At 47.3% G+C, this 18,487-nt stretch overlaps 1 protein-coding gene and 1 pseudogene across 1 annotated transcript in view; one reads left to right on the forward strand and one right to left on the reverse strand.

The window, feature by feature from the left end:
- The window catches only part of LOC119170869 (arginine kinase-like), a 124,742-nt gene that overhangs the window by 81,173 nt on the left and 25,082 nt on the right, over positions 1 to 18,487 (forward strand). Inside the window, exon 3 of the mRNA XM_075886513.1 lies at positions 1,555 to 1,881. Coding sequence (XP_075742628.1) covers positions 1,555 to 1,881 — 327 coding nt within the window. The remainder of the gene's footprint in view (positions 1 to 1,554; positions 1,882 to 18,487) is intronic.
- On the reverse strand, positions 8,852 to 10,453 carry LOC119170867 (uncharacterized; annotated as a pseudogene).

Below are 18,487 nucleotides of genomic sequence, written 5' to 3' on the forward strand. Positions count from 1 at the left end.
GCGCGACCGCAGAGAAAGATGCGCGCCAGTCACGCAGGTGATAAGGTCTAGAATGCAAAGCGACGAGCAGGTGCCACCAACGTGCCGTCTTAGCAAAGCGTTGGAAATACCTTTCCGATCATCGCGTTGCACTGTCAGCGCAGCGCGTTAAACGCTACAGTCCTTATAGTGTTTTTTGTGTGTCCTCTTTTAGTATAAAGGCAGACATACGAAACATAGACATGTTGTTATGGCGCCTCATATATGCGCAATATTTGCTTTTTTTAATTGACAATCACACAACTATGAACGCTAAACCTTGAGGAATATTGGTGGGCGCTGCGGATAGGGTTGACCGTTCGATGCCGTTTGAGGTATCGTTAGGGCGGACAAACAGACAAATGTACAGACAGATAGACAGACCAAAATGTTTCCGTCGAAGGTCCTTAAGAAAGACTATCGTCTTTAATAAAAGAAAAAAAGAACGTACATGGGCAGCGCACATTGTCGAGTTTTGCTGGCTGCCGTTTCCGGGCGCCATCAGCGTGCTGTTCGCCAATGGTTTCTGAATTTTATACCGCCAGTTTACATTGGTGGCCGAACACGGGATTTTATATGTGACAGGTGTTGTGCACTGCAGGAATGGCTTATCACTTTCTTCGAACAGCTTACTCTGTTCCCTTTTTATTCAATCACAAGGCAGCACATGTCACCCACATTGAAAAAACCACATGAACACCAGCACCTAAAGTCATTTTCTTGAGTTTGTGTGAATCTCCATGTACGTAAGGCATTGCTGCTATATTGTGCGTACGTGTGAGTTCCTCTTTTTGTTTTTGTATTTTGGCGCTCTTCAACGATTTAACGCCAGTATAATTTTTACCATATCGTGCTTTAACGATTAACATGAATCTAAGAGCAGACAAGCTCTTGCATTCGGGCCTCAGTGGAATGACGGCATCGTAGTTTTTTGAAATCGCACCCAACTCCTTAGGCTCAGTAGCCTGACACCTTACCAGCTACGCTACCACGGTGGCCGAGCGTATGAGAATTAGACAAGTGGTTTCCAAAGCTTACCGCACAGTGAGCATACCTGTATGGTTCTGCCGCTTGGTGTGCGTATCAAAAACTGACGATCTATGACACATGTCTCATGCAGCTTCCTGACGCATGCCCTTTATGGTGCGACGTTCTTGCACTTATCCTGCGTTCATGACACGCCTTGTGCTACACTGGCTTTCCGCTGATTGATCACGCGTATAGGCCCCAGATCAGAAGAATACGAATCACAGAAGCGCGTGCTGAAGTCGCCGTCTACGCCACATAACTAGTCGCGAGCCATATGGTGTTAACATTACTTTGACGGAATATCTCGCGAGAGCATCAATCTCAGGAAATTCGCCAGTGAAATGCTCGACAACATACGTCTCTGACTAGAGCCAGCGCCGACGACAAGATACGGACGGCAATGGTCCGTGTACTTTTGCTCGCAGGTACATATTTATGCTACAGTTGGTAAAGCTGCTTTATGTGGGTTGGCCAGATAGGCCTAGATTCGATTCAATCTGTTCGCAGGGCTACCCTTTCAACCCCTGTCTGAGTGAGAATCAATACAAGGAGATGGAGAACAAGGTGATTCAAGTGCTTAATTCGCTGGAAGGAGAGCATCATGGCACCTACTACCACCTGACTGGCATGACGAGAGAGACGCAGCAGCGGCTCATCGATGAACACTTCCTGTTCAAGGAGGGCGACCGCTTTCTGCAGGCGGCCAACGCCTGCCGCTTCTGGCCGACGGGCAGGGGCATCTTCCACAACAATGCCAAGTCATTCCTTGTGTGGGTCAACGAGGAGGACCACTTGCGCATCATCTCCATGCAGAAGGGCGGGGACCTGAAGGAGGTCAGTTTACAAAGGAGTTTTGCTCACTACCTTGTTCCATGCGTGCTAAGTTGGAGGATTGTAACGTATACATATGTTTAGTCATATGGTATCAATGCCAGTGATCAAGTGGAGTCTTTTCTGACGCCACATGCGCATCCTGCTGCAAATTACATATTAAAGCAAGCCACCTTACACTAGCATATCGCGGCAGAACGCAAATTAGAGAAGAAAGAGAGACAGCAGTTTATTTGCACTTGTCAGAGAGTATGGGTGATAAGGGTAATACGCAGGGTCTTCTTTCACTGTCTACTTCCCTTGTTTGACGTTGGCCAGAACCAGGTGGGTTCTGATAGCGGCGCGCTCTTGGTGGATCACTTGCCCTTAGCCTGCGTCGCCATCAAATAATATGGAAGCATACCCGTAAGCCGAAATCACTACTTTCACTAACCTACTCACGCTCATAATGCGGAGCAGCATAGATGCAGAATACTTCAACTGGACAACGTAAACGATGTGTTTTCTGATGACCACGGCTGCATGCCTTTTGTTCTACAAAATCACCTACGGGCAATTTTCGCTTTTTCACTTCTGGCGCACGTAGCAAACAAACGGCGTTGACTCCAATGCCATGTAAAGACCCACGTTTATGCTTAGGTTAGTCGGTAGAACTAGTGTCGAGCAGCACTTTTTGCTTTCTTTCAAACCGCACTGCCAAGCACCGATGCGAGTTTTTGAAAACAGCTATAAAAACATATTGTCATGGGTAAAGGCTGGGCAAAAAGACACAGGACGACAAAGTGATGAGCATGGACAGCACCCACGGTTCCTCCGAGGAAGACGGCGTCGAAGCAGCTGCTCTTTTGTTCTGTTATTACAGACCTCGTTTTCCCTGGTCGCACCGTCGTCCTGTATCCTGTTATTTTCCCCTCGCGACATCGGTGGAGGTGCTGGACTTCTCTAGCTGATGCTTGGGACACCTCCGCGCCCTGGCACTTCGAGTCCGCCACCGCAACCCGTTCCTGCAGTGGTTACTGACGTCCACCGCTACAGTCGCTGGCAGCGAGGCCTTAGTCCCGAGGCAATCCCGCTCGAACTTCTCCAGAAACACACCGTGCTTGAAAAAATGGCTACTGGAGGGCCTTCACAGCTCACTGTTGATCAGCCTCTAATTACCAAGCACTTTCACGATGAGATCTATGAGGACTTTGAAGACTGCTTAGCCCAGTATGAGCGAGTGGCCAAGGCCAACCTCTGGCCCACTGAACAAAAGTTCTCGCACGTCTACTTTGCTTTGGCAGACAGTGCTCGTACGTGGTACGAGAACGACGAGTCAACGCTGTCTTCGTGGGATGAATTTCGGCAGGAAATTCTCGGGACATTCGCAAACACCGACCGCCGCGATTCTGCTCTGCAGATCATCGAGGCACGAATACAGAAACCAAACGAGAGCGTTGCCATGTTTGCGGAAGACATGGCCCACCTATTTCGGTTGGCTGACCCTGAAATGCCTGAAGGTAAAAAACTCCGACATTTGATGAGGGGCGTCAAAGAAGAGCTGTTTGCCGGTCTCCTACGCAACCCACCAACAAGCGTAGCGGAATTTGTCAAAGAGGCTACGACAACCGAGCGAGCACTGCAGCAACAACGCCGATACCATGACCAACCAAACAGCACATCTTTCAGCCTCTCTGCTTTGACTGCCGGCAGTGAGTGTTGTCTGCATGAGCTCATTCGTGAGGTGGTTCGGGAGGAGATCCGAAACCTTCTTGTGACTCTGCAAGAAATACCATGGCTTGCGTTGCACAAGTTGTGCGGCGAAAACTCCACCAGGCACTTTCATTGCTCGAATCGCTCTCTGATCAGCGGTCTGTAAGCTACGCATCAGCCGTCCGTCGACCCACTCCAGCGACATACAACTCGTCACCACTGGCTTATCACGACGTCAGTCAAGGGCCTTACAGCGAGCTGTGGGCCCCAGCTTCCCATCCGCCACTGCCATATCCACAGTCTAACGTGCCTTTGCAAACGTCGCCCATGTACCCTCCGCCGACATCTGCATCTTGGTCACAAAAGATGCCCACCAGTCGACCAATCATCCGTGAGACAGACTTGTGGCGCACCGTAGACCATCAACCACTTTGCTTCTATTGCGGCCGGCCATATTTTCCGCAATTGTCCGTACCGTCAACATGAACATCAGAACTTTCTATAAACCTCCCGCCGTGCTTATTTCGATAACCACCGTGACAGCAGTGCAGAACCGCAAGCACAGCAACCCGATGTGCCGTATCGTCGACCCCGTTCTCTTCCACCTGCACCTAACTCCTCTTTCACCTGCACCTAACTCGCCGCAGCAGCGCAGTTACGCCGAGATGGTCCGGGGCAGATCTCCTAGCCCTCATTGGGGAAACTGAGAGCAGTGACCTTTGGGGGGAAGGCTTCCGCCCATCAAGATGCTATCCCACCTCAAACATCTTCTGTACGACACGATACGATGAATAATACCATCGATCGCACGATGGACGATACCAAGGACGATACGACGTCACCGACATCAACGGAAATCGTAAGCGCCAATCTAGACATTCGTATACACGGACGCCTAGTAACAGCGCTGGTAGATACTGGTGCGGACTTCTCTATTATCAGCCGTAAACTCGTCGACTGCCTGAAAAAAGTCAAAACAACATGGAGGGGCCCGAAAATAGGAACAGCAGAGGGTCAATTGGTGATGTAGATGGGCAAATGTACCGCTTGAATTAATGTCGGCAGTTCCAATTTTGTCGCTACTTTCGTAATTTCACCGGAAGGCTGCAAAGACCTGATTTTGGGCATGGACTTTCTGGGTGAATACGGCGCCATTATCAAAATTCTTGAGACATAGGTTATGTTTTGGATGGCCCCAGATCAAGTTTCGGATGCGCCCTGTACACACCAGTGACGCAAACCTTTGCGCGTTTTCAACGACAACGTGACCATCCCACCATGGTCGAGGGCACTCGTGGCTGTCACATGTGACACGTCGAGCAATTCTGAATACATCTTAGAGCAAATTCTAACGTAGCTAGTCAGCCATGGTTTATCTATCGCAAGAGACGTCGTGAGCATAAAATGCTGACACACGCACATCCTTGTTATGAACTTCAGCTCTGAACGCCGACATCTAATGATGGGCATGGCAGTCGCGTACATAAAAGAGCTCGCCGAGGTGAAAAACTGCCGAACTCTTGAGAAAGATCATTGAACTGATCTGCCCCCCGCACCTCTGTCTGTTAATATTGGCCCAAGTTTGCTGCCAGCGCAGAAGCAAAGTATCATGCAGCTTATTAACAAGATTGAAAATTGTTTCTCTTCGACGTCCAGAGTCCGTGAAACGCAACTGAGGAAACATCGAATTATCATGGACGACATGACCAGACCCATCCGGCAAAACACATACCGGGTAGCTCCACGAGGGCGTGAAGCCATCGAAAACCAGGTGCGGCAGATGCTTGAAGACGACGTTATTCATTTGTCGAAAAGCCCTTGGGCTTCGCCGGTTGTATTAATGAAGAAAAAAAAGACGGCACCTTATGTTTGTGCGTGGATTACCGCAAGGTGAATCATGCGACAAAAAAAGACGTCTACCCACTTACACGTATCGGCGATTCACTCGATCGACTACGGCGCGCCTACGGCACGACTATGAGTGGGTATTGGCAGATAGAAGTCGATGAAAAAGACCGGGAGAAATAGGCTTTCATGACACATGATGGCGTTTTTAAATTTGAAGTACTTCCATTTGGCTTGTGCTCAGCACCGGCAACGTTCAGCGGCTAATGGACACAGTACTATCAGGCATCAAGTGGCAGACGTGCTTAGTGTATTTAGATGACGTCATCGTATTTTCTGCCAGATTCGACAAACACGTCAGGCGACTGCACTCAGTATTTCAAGCTATCCGTTCCGCCGGACTAACACTTAAGCCGGAAAAATGCCCCTTCGGCTTCGAAGAGCTTCTGTTCCTGGGGCATCTTGTCAGTAGTGAAGCTGTGTGGCCTGACCCTGAAAAAATAGCTGCCGTTACGAACTTTTCATCGCCAACTGACAAAAAGATGGTCAGACGGTTTTGAGAACTGTGTGTGTACTACCAACGCATCATTGAGAACTTCTCGTGCATAGGATCGCTGTTGATCCACCTTACCAGAGAAGACTTCACATTCGTATGCAATGAAGAACAGCAAATATCATTTGACGATCTGCGGCAACGCCTTCAGAAGCCACCAGTCGTCGCACACTTTGATGATGAAGCCCCGACAACAGTGCACAACGACGCTAGCAATGTCGGCTTAGGAGCTGTAGTCATGCAGAGGCAGGATAGCACCGATCGAGTAATTGCTTACGCAAGCAATACTCTTTCACGTACAGAAGAAAATGATTCCACCACAGAAAAAAAGTGCCTTGCGATGGTCTGGGCGGTTATAAAATTCCACCCATATCTGTATGGTCGTCCTCTCAATTTTGTCAGCGACCATCACTCCCTCTGCTGGCTGACGATTTTAAAAGACCCTTTAGGACGGTTGGCGCGCTGGAGCCTGAAGCTTCAAGAATTCGACATGACAGTGGTCTACACATCAGGGAAGCGACATTCAGATGCTCATTGCCATTGTCGTGCGCCATACGAACCTGCGACAGTAGATGACGATACAGCCGTTGTCGGAGTTGTAAATACGGCAACTGTCACTGTCGCACAGCTGCAACGAGACGACCCCAAACTAGAACCCATAATACGTTTTTTAGAGGGTCGCACTTCAGCTGTACCTTGACTGCGACAGGACTTTCGTTATTTTGCTTGCGCAACGACGTCCTGTATCAGATGAACTTCATGCCACACAGAAACGACTACTTACTCATCGTCCCAACATCTCTAAAGAGTGAAGTATTACTGGCATGCCACGATCAACCAACATCCGGTCACTTCGGTTACACGTGCACGTTGGGCATAGTGAGCCAGAATTACTACTAGCCAAGACTGGTGGCGACCGTTCAACACTATGTTCGGGCTTGCCTTGATCGCCAGCGCAGAAAAGTCCGACCCGTCAAACGAGCACGCCTCTTCCATCCTATTGGCATGCCGGTTACTCCGCATGCCGGCTCAAGTCGGAATGGATCTTTTGGGCCCATTTCTAACCTCATCGGCAGGTCGCACGTGGATTGTAGTAGCCACCAATTACCACACTCGTTACGCCGAAACCAAGGCACTGGAGAGGGCCACGGGAAGTGAAGCAGCCCGATTTTTCGTAGAGAATGTGGTGCTGAGGCATGGCGCTCCGTCAGTAGTAATAACTAACAGGGGAACTGCATTCGCAGCTAAACTATTACAGACAGTTTTAAGACTTAGTAGGACATGCCACCGGTGAACAACGGCGTTTCATCCTCAAGCGAATGGTTTTACAGAGCGTCTCAACAAGGCACTTGCGGATATGCTCTGCATGTACGTCGATGTGGAGCATAAAAACTGGGACGAGATCTTGCCTTATGTCACGTTCACCTGTAACACGGCTCATCAAGAAACAACAAGAACAACGCCGTTCCGCCTTCTTCATGGTCGTGAAGTCACCACTTTGCTGGAAGCTATGCGGCCGCACGAGTGCGAAGACGCCGAAATGGTTGCTGATTATATCACTCAGCTTGCCGAAGAAGCCCGACAACTTGCACGTCTACGTATTAGTCGCCAGCAGGACTACGATTCAAGACGGTACAACCTTCGTCACCGACTAGTCTCCTACGAGCCAGGAAAGAAAGTGAGTTTGGATATGGACTCCTATTCGGTGCCGTGGCCTCTCAGAAAAACTGTTAAGACGGTACTTCGGTCCCTATAAAGTTCTACCACGTCTCAGTGACATTAATTATGAGGTTGTTCTTGATACGGCGCCCTCCTTAAGGCATCGAAGGTATGCTCCAGAAGTTGTGCACGTGGTACGGATGAAGCCTTATTTCTCCAAATGAACTCATGCGTTTCCAACGAGTACAAACCACTTTGATTATTAAGCATCGGCACGATGCTTTCTTGAATGGGAGGCTACTGTCATGGCTAAAGGCTGGGCAAGAAGACAGAGAATGACGAAGTGATGAGCGTGGACAGCCCCCATGATTCCTCCGAGGAATACGACGTCGAAGGTTGCTCTTTTGTTCTGTTAATACAGACCTCATTTTTCCTGGTCGCATCGTCGTCCTGTATCCTGTTATTTTCACCTCGCGACAATATATAAAATCACCGCATGGATTACGATGAGGGTTGAGAGTGGGCTTTGGGATTAAAGATAAAGTAAGATCGGAAAACTCAAGCTAGTATAAATCAGAATAATCACCTATCAGTATAAACGCATCGACAATGAGGTGCCGAATTCGTAGTTTGAATGTAAACATTCGACAGAGTCTCTCTTGTTGGGTATGAAACTGGGAGATGATTTAGACTCCAGCCAAAAGATTTGAAGAAACCTGACGTTTTGAAACCAACTTGGTTCCGTCCTCAGGGGTGACTGCAGAGCTATGTAGCAGCGGTGTCTTCAAAGCGCTTGCGGGGTGGGTAATTCCCCCTCTCTCTGTCTCGTTTTGCCGTGGAGTGCAGTCCATGTGTATACATGGAGAAAGGGTTCCGAGAGAGTGGTTGATGTTATGGGCTGTCCTCTGTATGTGCCACGACTCGAGTGACAACCTTCTCCTTCAGTTAGGCTCGCTTTCAAGGATGGCTGTCGCTTCGAAATTTATTCGGAGATTTAATGTCTCAGCATGTTCGGTGAGTGCACTGCGCTCTTTGTAGAGCTTCCGTACACCATTGGCGTGATGCTTCAGTCGTTCCGGTAGGTTTTTCTTCTCGCCGGTATACGAAGAGGTGCACTCGGCGCACGGAATTTAGCAAAGTGAGTGAGTGTGTAGGTGAAACATTTATTAATAGAGAGTTTGCAGGTCCATCACGGCCCTTTACACAGGAAGGTGGAGGGGGTCCTTATTCCGGAACCCCGCTGGACAAGGCCGCTAACCGCGCCCGTTGTACTAAAGCTATCTGAGCCTCCAGCCCTGAACAATCGAATAGGGCTGCCTCCCATGCCTGTATCGTTGAGGAAGGGTTAGGGGAAAAAGAAGGACTCATTTGACATGCCCACACCATGTGAAAGTTATCAGAGACTTCCCAACAGTGAGGGCACCGCCCATCGACTTTCGGGTCAAAATGTTCACTACTGCAGGAGACAACAAGGTGTTGGCCTGCAGGTGCCTTAGGGTTCGTTCATCGGCCTTACTCAGGCCCTTAGCAGGCACCGTGAAAAGCCGATGTTGTTCGCAATAGTACACCAGAATTTTTCTAAATAGTAAAAGCAGTTGGCTAGTCTCTGAGCCGGGAAAGCATGGGGGAGGTGCCCGATGGTTGAGCGCACGTACGGCCACATCCGCAGCCTCACTACCTCTAAGAACCAGGTGGCTCGGAGTCATTTTGGTGAGGGTCTGATTCCCTGATGGCTCGCTTTCGAATATCATAGGCTACAAGTGATACCTCACCTGCCAGATAATTTTCACAGGCTCGGCGTGAATGTGTAATGATTATCCTAGAGTCTGTGTGCGAGGCGGCAAGTGCTATTTCTACCTCCTCAGTGCGTGTGGAGTTGGAAGCCCGATTGGACAGCCCATTAACGCGTTTGTTTGGGGGAACTACAGCGGCTATGTAGAATTCAGCGGGCGACGGCCCTGCCACATCAACGTAGTATACACCTGGCTTAGTTTCACATTGGTGATCGAGGGCCGCCGTGCGCGCCCCTCCTCTGCCTTCGTGTGTCTGTGAGTGCATGTTTCGAGGAAGGGGAGGAACCCACAGCTTGTGGCGACACAGCTCAGGAAGTCTGCATGTCTCCTCTGGAGTGCAGTCATGTTTTAAGTTCAGGCGGCCTAACAAGCGGCGCCCACATACTGTCTGCGAAAGTCGCGTATTTTGGTTGACGAGGTGTGCCTCCTTCAATTATTTATAAGAGTTTAGCATTCCCAGAGCCAACAACGTGGCATTGGCGGTGGTTACCTCTAAGTCTAAAGCTCGCTTTGTAGCCTTCTTAATGAGAGCGTCGATGCACTGGTCGTGTTGCTTTGTAGTGCGAAGATAGAGTACAGAGTAGAGGATCCGGCTGAGTGCAAAGGCATGGACGATTCGAAGCGTATTCCTGCCCCTCAACCCACCGCGTTTGTTAGAAACGATGTGGATCATACGTCCATTCTGTTCGCCTATGCGTTTTAGTTTGGTAATGATGGAGTCCGGTCTGAGCCTGCAATGAACGAACAGGCCCAGGATCCGGATCTCCTGGACTTCTCTGACTGGAGCACCTATCAAAAAGATATGTAAGTTCGTGTCGTCTTTGGGGTTGGCTCTGACGTGCAGAAGCTCTGATTTTGCAGGAGCACACTGGAGACCACAGCCAAATGCATATCTATGGACTATATAGGTGGCCCACTGGAGGTGGTCCTCAATTTCTCCAAGGGCACCTTCAGTAGTCCAAATTGTTATAACATCCGCGTAGAGTGCATGATGAATTCCTTTTACCCGGGCCAATTGATGTGAAAGCTGCATCATAGCAATGTTGAAGAGGAGTGACAAAACCGCTCCTTAGAGTACCCCTTGTGCCCATAGTGTATGGACCGTATTCATCATCCTCAACTTTAAGGAAGGCCTGACGCTTCGAGAGGAAGTCTCTTTCGTAGGTAAATGCCTTGTCACCGCAATATGAAGAGCTCAGATTTGCTAGAATAAGAATAAGATATCAGAATCTTTTTATTTTTACGTCAATCAAAGGAGAGAGTACATAATTAGTATATACAGAAGAAGGTCCCATAGTAAGAACTGAATGGACACCTCCTGTACATGATCATAAAGTCCACAACAAAAGTAAATTGGCAACTCATCGACTTAATAATAATAATAATAATATTATTGATAATTTGCATCAAGTAAGGAAATAACTTATATAACAGCGTTAACAAAAAGCATCGAACAAGTAATGTGCCTTAGTCGATGAGAGCTATGACAAAGCGGGAAACAATTTAGAAAGAATAAACAGTAATGCAAGATAGCAAACCTCAAACCAATAAACAAATTATAAAACAAATATAGGAAATCACAGAAAAGGAATACAAGAATGAGAAGAGATGAGAAGATAGAGAAAAACTGCCGAATAAAAACCCCTAAAGCAGTGAAGAACCAGAATAGGACAAATCATGCAGCAATTGTTTAGGTTAAGATCGAAACCTAGGGGCATTTAGTGATTTTAGAGTGGACGTAGTGAATTCCACGAAGCAAGTACTGAGAAATGTAGCGACTAGTTTCCGTAATTTGTTCGAACGATGGTAAAATCAAATTACTGTTTCCAGCGAATCTAGTATTGTTAGCAATGATGAGGGATACCCTAGGTATTATAGACACAGGAATATGTTCTGTTGTGTCCTAAAAAAAATGGCGAGAACATTTATTAAGATCGGACACACTTTGAATATTGTAGAAGTGCAATAACTGGTTCGCGTTAACAGAACATGATTAAAACGTTATTAGACGAATGGCCCGGTTTCGAATGGTCTGCAATGATGCCAGGTGACTGCTGTATGTGTTGCTCCATGATTCAATGTTATAGTTAAGGTGAGAATGAACGAAAGAATAATAACGCGATAAGAAAGTAGAAAAGGAGAAACGCAATCACGCTATGATAAGAACACTTATACCGTGAGCTATTTTCTTTTTACATTAGACACGTGAATAAGAAATTTGAGGTGGCAGTCGAGTTCAACATCTAAAAATGTACAGTGATCAACTGGAGTGATAAAGTGACGGTTGATGGAAATGGATTGAGAAAGATGGGACGGGCGTTGGCGTGAGCTAAAAATGACAGAATTCGTTTTATTATGGTTAATTTGCAGCTTGTTCTGTGTAGATTTTCAAAAAATTTTCATTTATAATACTTCCCGCAGGGGCGCCTGTGCAAGTAGGCGTTTGGTGTGTAGCGACACCACGGACCCGAGCTAACGGGGGAGTTTTGACTCCCTCCCACGCCTCGCCGTGCGTGGCTTTGCCGTGTCCGGGGAAAAGGGGATCCTGGGGGTTGAGCCGACGCTGGGTGATTGGACCTTTAAGGCCCCCCGGCAGAGGCAACACACCCCTTTGGCCCCGGCTTCACGTAGACGGCACCCCTGGGCTGACCCACCCAGGGGAAATCAGCAGTCGCCTTTTCCTATCTCTCTCTCCCTACATCTTCGTATTTTGTTCTCACTTTACATCTTTCCTGTCTTCTCCTCACTTCATTTTACTTCCAATTTTTCCTGGCGGCAAGGGTTAACCTTGTGTATCTCTCTGTCTTGGGCACAATATATTTGGTTATAGCGGCTGTGTACAGCTGACGTTGACATGCCTCATATAAATTTAGGACTTGTCACGTCCCCGTGTTGGGCTCCATGGTGGGCGGCTGGCATGGCTGCCGAACTCATATTTAGTTTATGGCTTTTTCTTCTCTCCCTTCATTGCACGATCGTCCTCTCTCGAAGAGAGGGCGCACCGAAGACTTTTGCAATTATTTCAGAAAACCGAAAGAAACCTTTCCCCGCTACCATGTAATCCATTGTGAAACCGCTGAAAAGAACGCCAGAACTATTTCGCCTTTCGTTGTTTCCAAATGCCTCACCACTACACCTGGACCAGGTTACCAGGCTACAAGAATGGCCAGTGGGGATCTCCTCCTCGAGGTAAAAAATCAGAGCCAGTATGAAAACCTCTCAAAACTAGAATCGTTTGGAAACATACCTATCTCAATTACACCACACCGCTCACTCAACACTTCCCGAGGCGTTGTATCTGATCAAGACTTGCTTGACCTGACTGAAGATGAGCTCCTCGAGGGCTGGAAAGACCAGCAAGTGACACAAGTACAAAGAATCAAAATTAGGCGTGATAAGAAGGAAATCCCCACAAAACACATAATTGTGACATTTTGCACCAGTACTCTGCCTGAACATCTCGAAACAGGATACTTGAAGTTGAATGTGAGACCCTACATTCCCCACCCACGACGTTGCTTCAAATGCCAGCGTTTTGGTCACGGCTCTCAGAGTTGCCGTGGCCAACTCACCTGCGGAAAGTGTGCCACCACAGGACACGCTACGGACGAGTGTAAGGTGGAGGATGGGGCCCACTGCGCAAACTGCGATGGTTCCCATCCCGCATACTCCCGTACCTGTCCAACATGGATAAAGGAAAAAGAAATTGTTACAATCAAAATCACACAAAACATAACTTTCCGAGAAGCCCGTCAACAAGTATCTGGTCTTTTCACAAACAAACCATCGTTCGCCGATGTAGTGCAACAGGGGGCAGCACTACAACGGCCTGAGGCAACTGCCCATGCCAGGCACAGTGTGCCCAGGCGGTCACCAATGCCCCCACCCACGGCAGGAACAGCCAAGGCTGCCCTGCCACTCGTCACCACGGCGACAACCACGGCCGCTGCAAGCTCTTGCAGCGGCCAGGGTATCCCAGCACCAAAGGAGGTTCCTTCGACCTCTAGCCCAAGAGGACCGAAGGTTTCGCCCCCCGAGGTGAAGGACACCCCAGGGTCGGCCTATATGAAGGCCTCGTCTCATCAGGCGAGGTCCCAAGCCCAAAACATCAGCTCGCAAATGCGGGCACGCAGTGCCCCTGAGGTGGCAATGGGCACCACGGTACCCTGGTGCAAAAAGATCGGCGTAGCTCCCTGGAGCGCGCCAAAAAAAATAAAAAGCCAATAACGGGGCCCGGCGACGGTCCTGTTCTTTGAGTCTTAACGCTTAGCCTAAGAAGCAGACACATCATTTTTCCTTACACACAGCACTATGTTACCTCCAATATGGCAACACAAATAACACATTGGAACGTCCGAGGACTCCTTAGAAACTTCGATGATGTTCAAGAGCTCTTTTGCAAATATTCGCCGGAAGTGCTGTGTGTACAGGAAACTCATTTAAAATCTAAAAACACGAATTTTTTGCGTCGGTATGTTCTCTTCCGAAAGGACAGAGATGATGCTGCGGCATCATTCGGCGGTGCAGCCATTATTGTTAATCAAAAAGTAGCATGCACACATTTATCACTGCAAACAACACTAGAGGCAGTGGCTGTTCAAGCAGTTCTTTTCAACAAGCTCGTCACCATCTGCTCTCTGTACATACCCCCACACCACCGTCTTAGGAAACTAGAATTCGAGTCCTTAATAGATCAACTACGGGAACCTCATTTGGTCCTTGGTGACCTGAACGCTCATAGCAGTCTATGGGGTGATTCTCGCTGCGATGCACGAGGTCGTCTCACTGAACAGTTCCTTTTTTCCTCCGGTGCCTGTCTGTTGAATAGGAAAGAGGCAACATATTATAACCTTGCCAACAAAACCTACTGTTCCATAGATCTCAGCATCGCATCTCCTTCACTTGTACCATTACTCCAATGGAAAGTTCTAAATAATCCCTACGGAAGTGATCATTTTCCTGTTGTTTTGAGTACACAAACATCATACGAATGTCCCCCACGAGTTTCCAAATGGCTTATACACAAAGCCGACTGGGAACAGTTTCATAACAATGCTCAGTTATGTTGGACTGACATATGTGGGCTAAGCATAGATGAAGCTGTGCAGTACTTCTCAGCTCTCCTTATTAACGCAGCAGCCAAATGCATCCCACAAACATCTGGACAGCCCGGCAAGCGACACGTCTCATGGTGGAACACAGAGTGTCCTAGTGCGCGAAAGGAACAGAACAGGGCATGGAGGTTGCTGCGAAACTCGCCGACAGCGGAAAACCTAGAGAGCTTTAAGAAAATAAAGTCTCAAGGCAGGAGAATGCGTCGGCAGGCCAGAAGAGAAAGCTGGCAGAAGTTTTTGTCAGGGATCAATTCATACACGCAGGAGGCTAAAGTCTGGAACATGGTCGGTAGGATAGCAGGAAAACAAGTACACACACTTCCACTCGTAAACACTCAGGGTGATACCTTGGAAGATCAGGCAAACTTCCTCGGTACACACTTTGAACAGATATCCAGCTCGTCCCACTATACCGACACTTTCCAAAAATACAGAACAAGAATAGAAAAGCAGAAACTCGAACACAAATCCACTAGATACGAGGCATATAACCAAGCTTTCAATCTAGCTGAGCTCCGAACATCTCTAAACTCCTGCAGTACTTCTGCCCCAGGTTCTGACCGTGTGGTGTATGAAATGTTAAAAAACCTACCAGCCGAAACACGAAAAACCTTACTTTGTTTATAAAATGCTATCTGGTTTTCTGGCACTATGCCTACCTCCTGGAAAGAGGCTATTATTCCCATTTTGAAAGAGGGCAAGGACCCTTCTTTAGCTTCAAGCTATAGACCTATTGCACTTACAAGCTGCTTGTGCAAAGTCTTCGAAAAAATGATAAACTGCCGACTTGTATATATCCTTGAAACAAACAACTTGCTCGACCCATTTCAGTGCGGGTTTCGAGAAAGTAGATCCACCACAGACCACCTTGTTCGTATCGAGGCACAGATCAGAGACGCCTTCGTCCATAAACAATATTTTCTCTCTGTGTTCCTCGATATCGAAAAGGCTTATGATACAACATGGCGTTTTGGAATTCTAAAAGACTTGTCCCACCTTGGCGTGCGCGGAAGAATGTTTCACATAATCGAAAGCTACCTGCCAAACCGGACATTCCGTGTCAGAGTGGACACGGTTCTTTCCCAAACATTTGTCCAGGAAACAGGCGTGCCACAAGGTGGTGTACTTAGCTGCCCACTTTTTCTCATCAAAATGAATTCCTTGCACTTGTCCGTCCCCCGCAATATGTTCTATTGTACATATGTCGACGACGTCCAGCTTGGCTTCAAGTCATGCCACTTGGCAATGTGTGAGCGGCAGGTTCAGCTGGGTTTAAACAAGGTCTCCAAATGGGCAGATGAAAACGGATTTCGACTTAACCCACAAAAAAGCACGTGTGTCTTGTTCTCTCGAAAGAGAGGCATACACTCGGAACCTGACATTCAACTGAACGGGCAACGTCTGTTCGTCAAAGCCGAGCATAAATTCTTAGGCTTTATCTTGGACAACAAGTTGACCTTGGTACCACACACAAAGTATATAAAAACAAAATGTTTAAAAGCCATGAATGTTATAAAAGTGTTGTCACGTACTACCTGGGGTAGTGACAGGCAATGCCACATGAATCTATATCGAAGCCTCGTTCGCACCCGCTTAGATTATGGGGCCGCTGTTAATCAGTCTGCAACTCAAAGTGCTTTGAAGATGCTGGACCCCGTGCCACATTTCCGCATCCGCTTTTCAACGGGTGCTTTTCGCACCAGCCCCATAGAAAGCCTTTATGTTGAGTCAAATGAGTGGTCGCTTCATCTGCAGAGAACTTATTACATGTCCTTTGTTTATTTCCTTAAGGTGAACGCGGATAAGAAGCACCCCTCATACTCTACTCTTAATGATTTGTCGAGCTCAATTCTGTTTCAAAACAGGCCGTCGATGAGGCAGCCCTTCTCAGTTCGCCTGAAAAGTCTAGCTGAGGAAACTGGAGTCTTACTTGAACACAGGTTAACGGCTCCTGTAGCATATCCGCCACCATGGCAATGGCAGACTATAGACTGTGATGTGTCCTTTCTAGAAGTTACAAAACATGCGCCTATTGCCCATATCCGAACATACTTCCTGGAACTTCAACACAAATACACACGTCCTGAGTTCTTTACAGATGCCTCCAAGTCAAACTCCTCTGTGTCCTACGCTGTTGTCGGCCCATCCTTTTCGGATGCTGGCCCTCTACATTGAGGCACAAGCATCTTCACAGCGGAAGCTTGCGCGATACTTGTGGCAGCTAAACACATCAAACAATTACAAAAACAAAAAGCAGCAATTTATACAGACTCCCTCAGTGTGGTAACAGCTCTGCACAGTCTTGAAAAAAACCCGGTCCTCGTCTCACTATACTCCATTTTATGCACACTCTACACACTCAACCAACATGTTGTAGTGTGCTGGGTGCCAGGGCACCGAGGGATTCAAGGCAACGTGAGGGCGGATGAGCTCGCTGCATCCGTCCACAAAAGCACTGCCCCTACACCCATATCAATCCCAGCCCTTGATCTTAAGCCGTCTCTCAAACGAAACCTCAGGAAATACTGGCAGAGCAAGTGGGATACACACACACAAAACAAACTACACATTATTAATCCACACCTTGGTCATTGGCTGTCAGTATCAAAATCGCGTCATACAGAGGTAATACTAACGAGACTCAGGATAGGACACACATACACGACACACACATATCTTTTGTCCGGTGGCGATCCACGATTGTGTGACAGATGTGGGAAAGAATTAACAGTCCTTCACATGCTAATTCAATGCAAACACTTAGAATCTCTAAGAAAACAGCATTTTCCGTTACGCTACCGACAACATATACCTTTACACCCTGCAATGCTCGTTGGTAGGGAACCGCTTTTTAGTTATAAATCATTGTTAGCTTTTTTAAAGAAAATTCATAATTTTTACATCATATACCCGGGCATTCCGTAGCACGACCTCTCCAGAGAGGTTTTTGCTGCGGTGGCTACACAACAAAGCACTTGCCTCACGGCCCTTGGACGCAAGGGTACGAACGAGTGAGGCACTTGTGCTAATGCCATACATGTCCACCATCGTTTTTATTATCACCAACTTTTGTCATCTATTCGCACCACACACACCTTTCATGGCATGGTCATGATCCTATTACTTGTATGTTTTTACCCGCCTTACCGCGAGGAATCTTATGGCCCTTATACAGCCGCTAATCACAATCATTGTACACATTCCTTATCCCATGAACTGGCGCTCTTTGGCCATCAAATGGCCCTTGCGCCGAAAAAACACCATATATAATCATCATTTAGAATACTTGTAAATGTGGATAGGCAGCCGTTAGAATTAAATATTGTCCTGTCGTCCGCGTATAGAATACACTTAGATGAGGAAAGGCTAGTCGGCAATCCTTGATGTAAATTAAAAAGACTAGGGAACCTAAGATGGACCCCTGCGGTACACCTATGTTAGTAGTTTTTTTAGAGTAAGATCCAGAAATAATAACAATTTGTTTTCTGTCCTGTAGATAACTTTTGATTAGAAACAAAGGTGGACTGGTTATTCCAATAGCTTTTAACTTAGCGAAAATAATGGAATCAATAATGGAGTCGAAGGCCTAAATAAGTCTATAAATATTGATGCTGCAAATTCACCTGCATCAATCGCCTTTTTGAGGTAATCGGTAAGTGTTATGAGCACTAGATTTGTCGAAAACCCGGAACGAAAGCCGAATGCATGGGGGGAAAAAATACTGAATTTGTTTAAATATTTTGAAATGCGCTTCTCGATTATTTTTTAATAACTTTACTTAGAAATTGGAGAACGCAAATAGGTCTATAATTCTGCAGCAATGTACTATCACCTTTCCTGAAAACAGGAATGACGCATCCATGTTTGAGTTCACGAGGATAAATACCAGATTTAAGAGCGAGGTTTATGATTGATGAAAGAACGTGGGCAATGTGTGCAGCAATCATTTTGAT

Source organism: Rhipicephalus microplus, chromosome 2 (genome assembly GCF_043290135.1).
Source record: "Rhipicephalus microplus isolate Deutch F79 chromosome 2, USDA_Rmic, whole genome shotgun sequence".
NCBI classification, from domain to species: domain Eukaryota; kingdom Metazoa; phylum Arthropoda; class Arachnida; order Ixodida; family Ixodidae; genus Rhipicephalus; species Rhipicephalus microplus.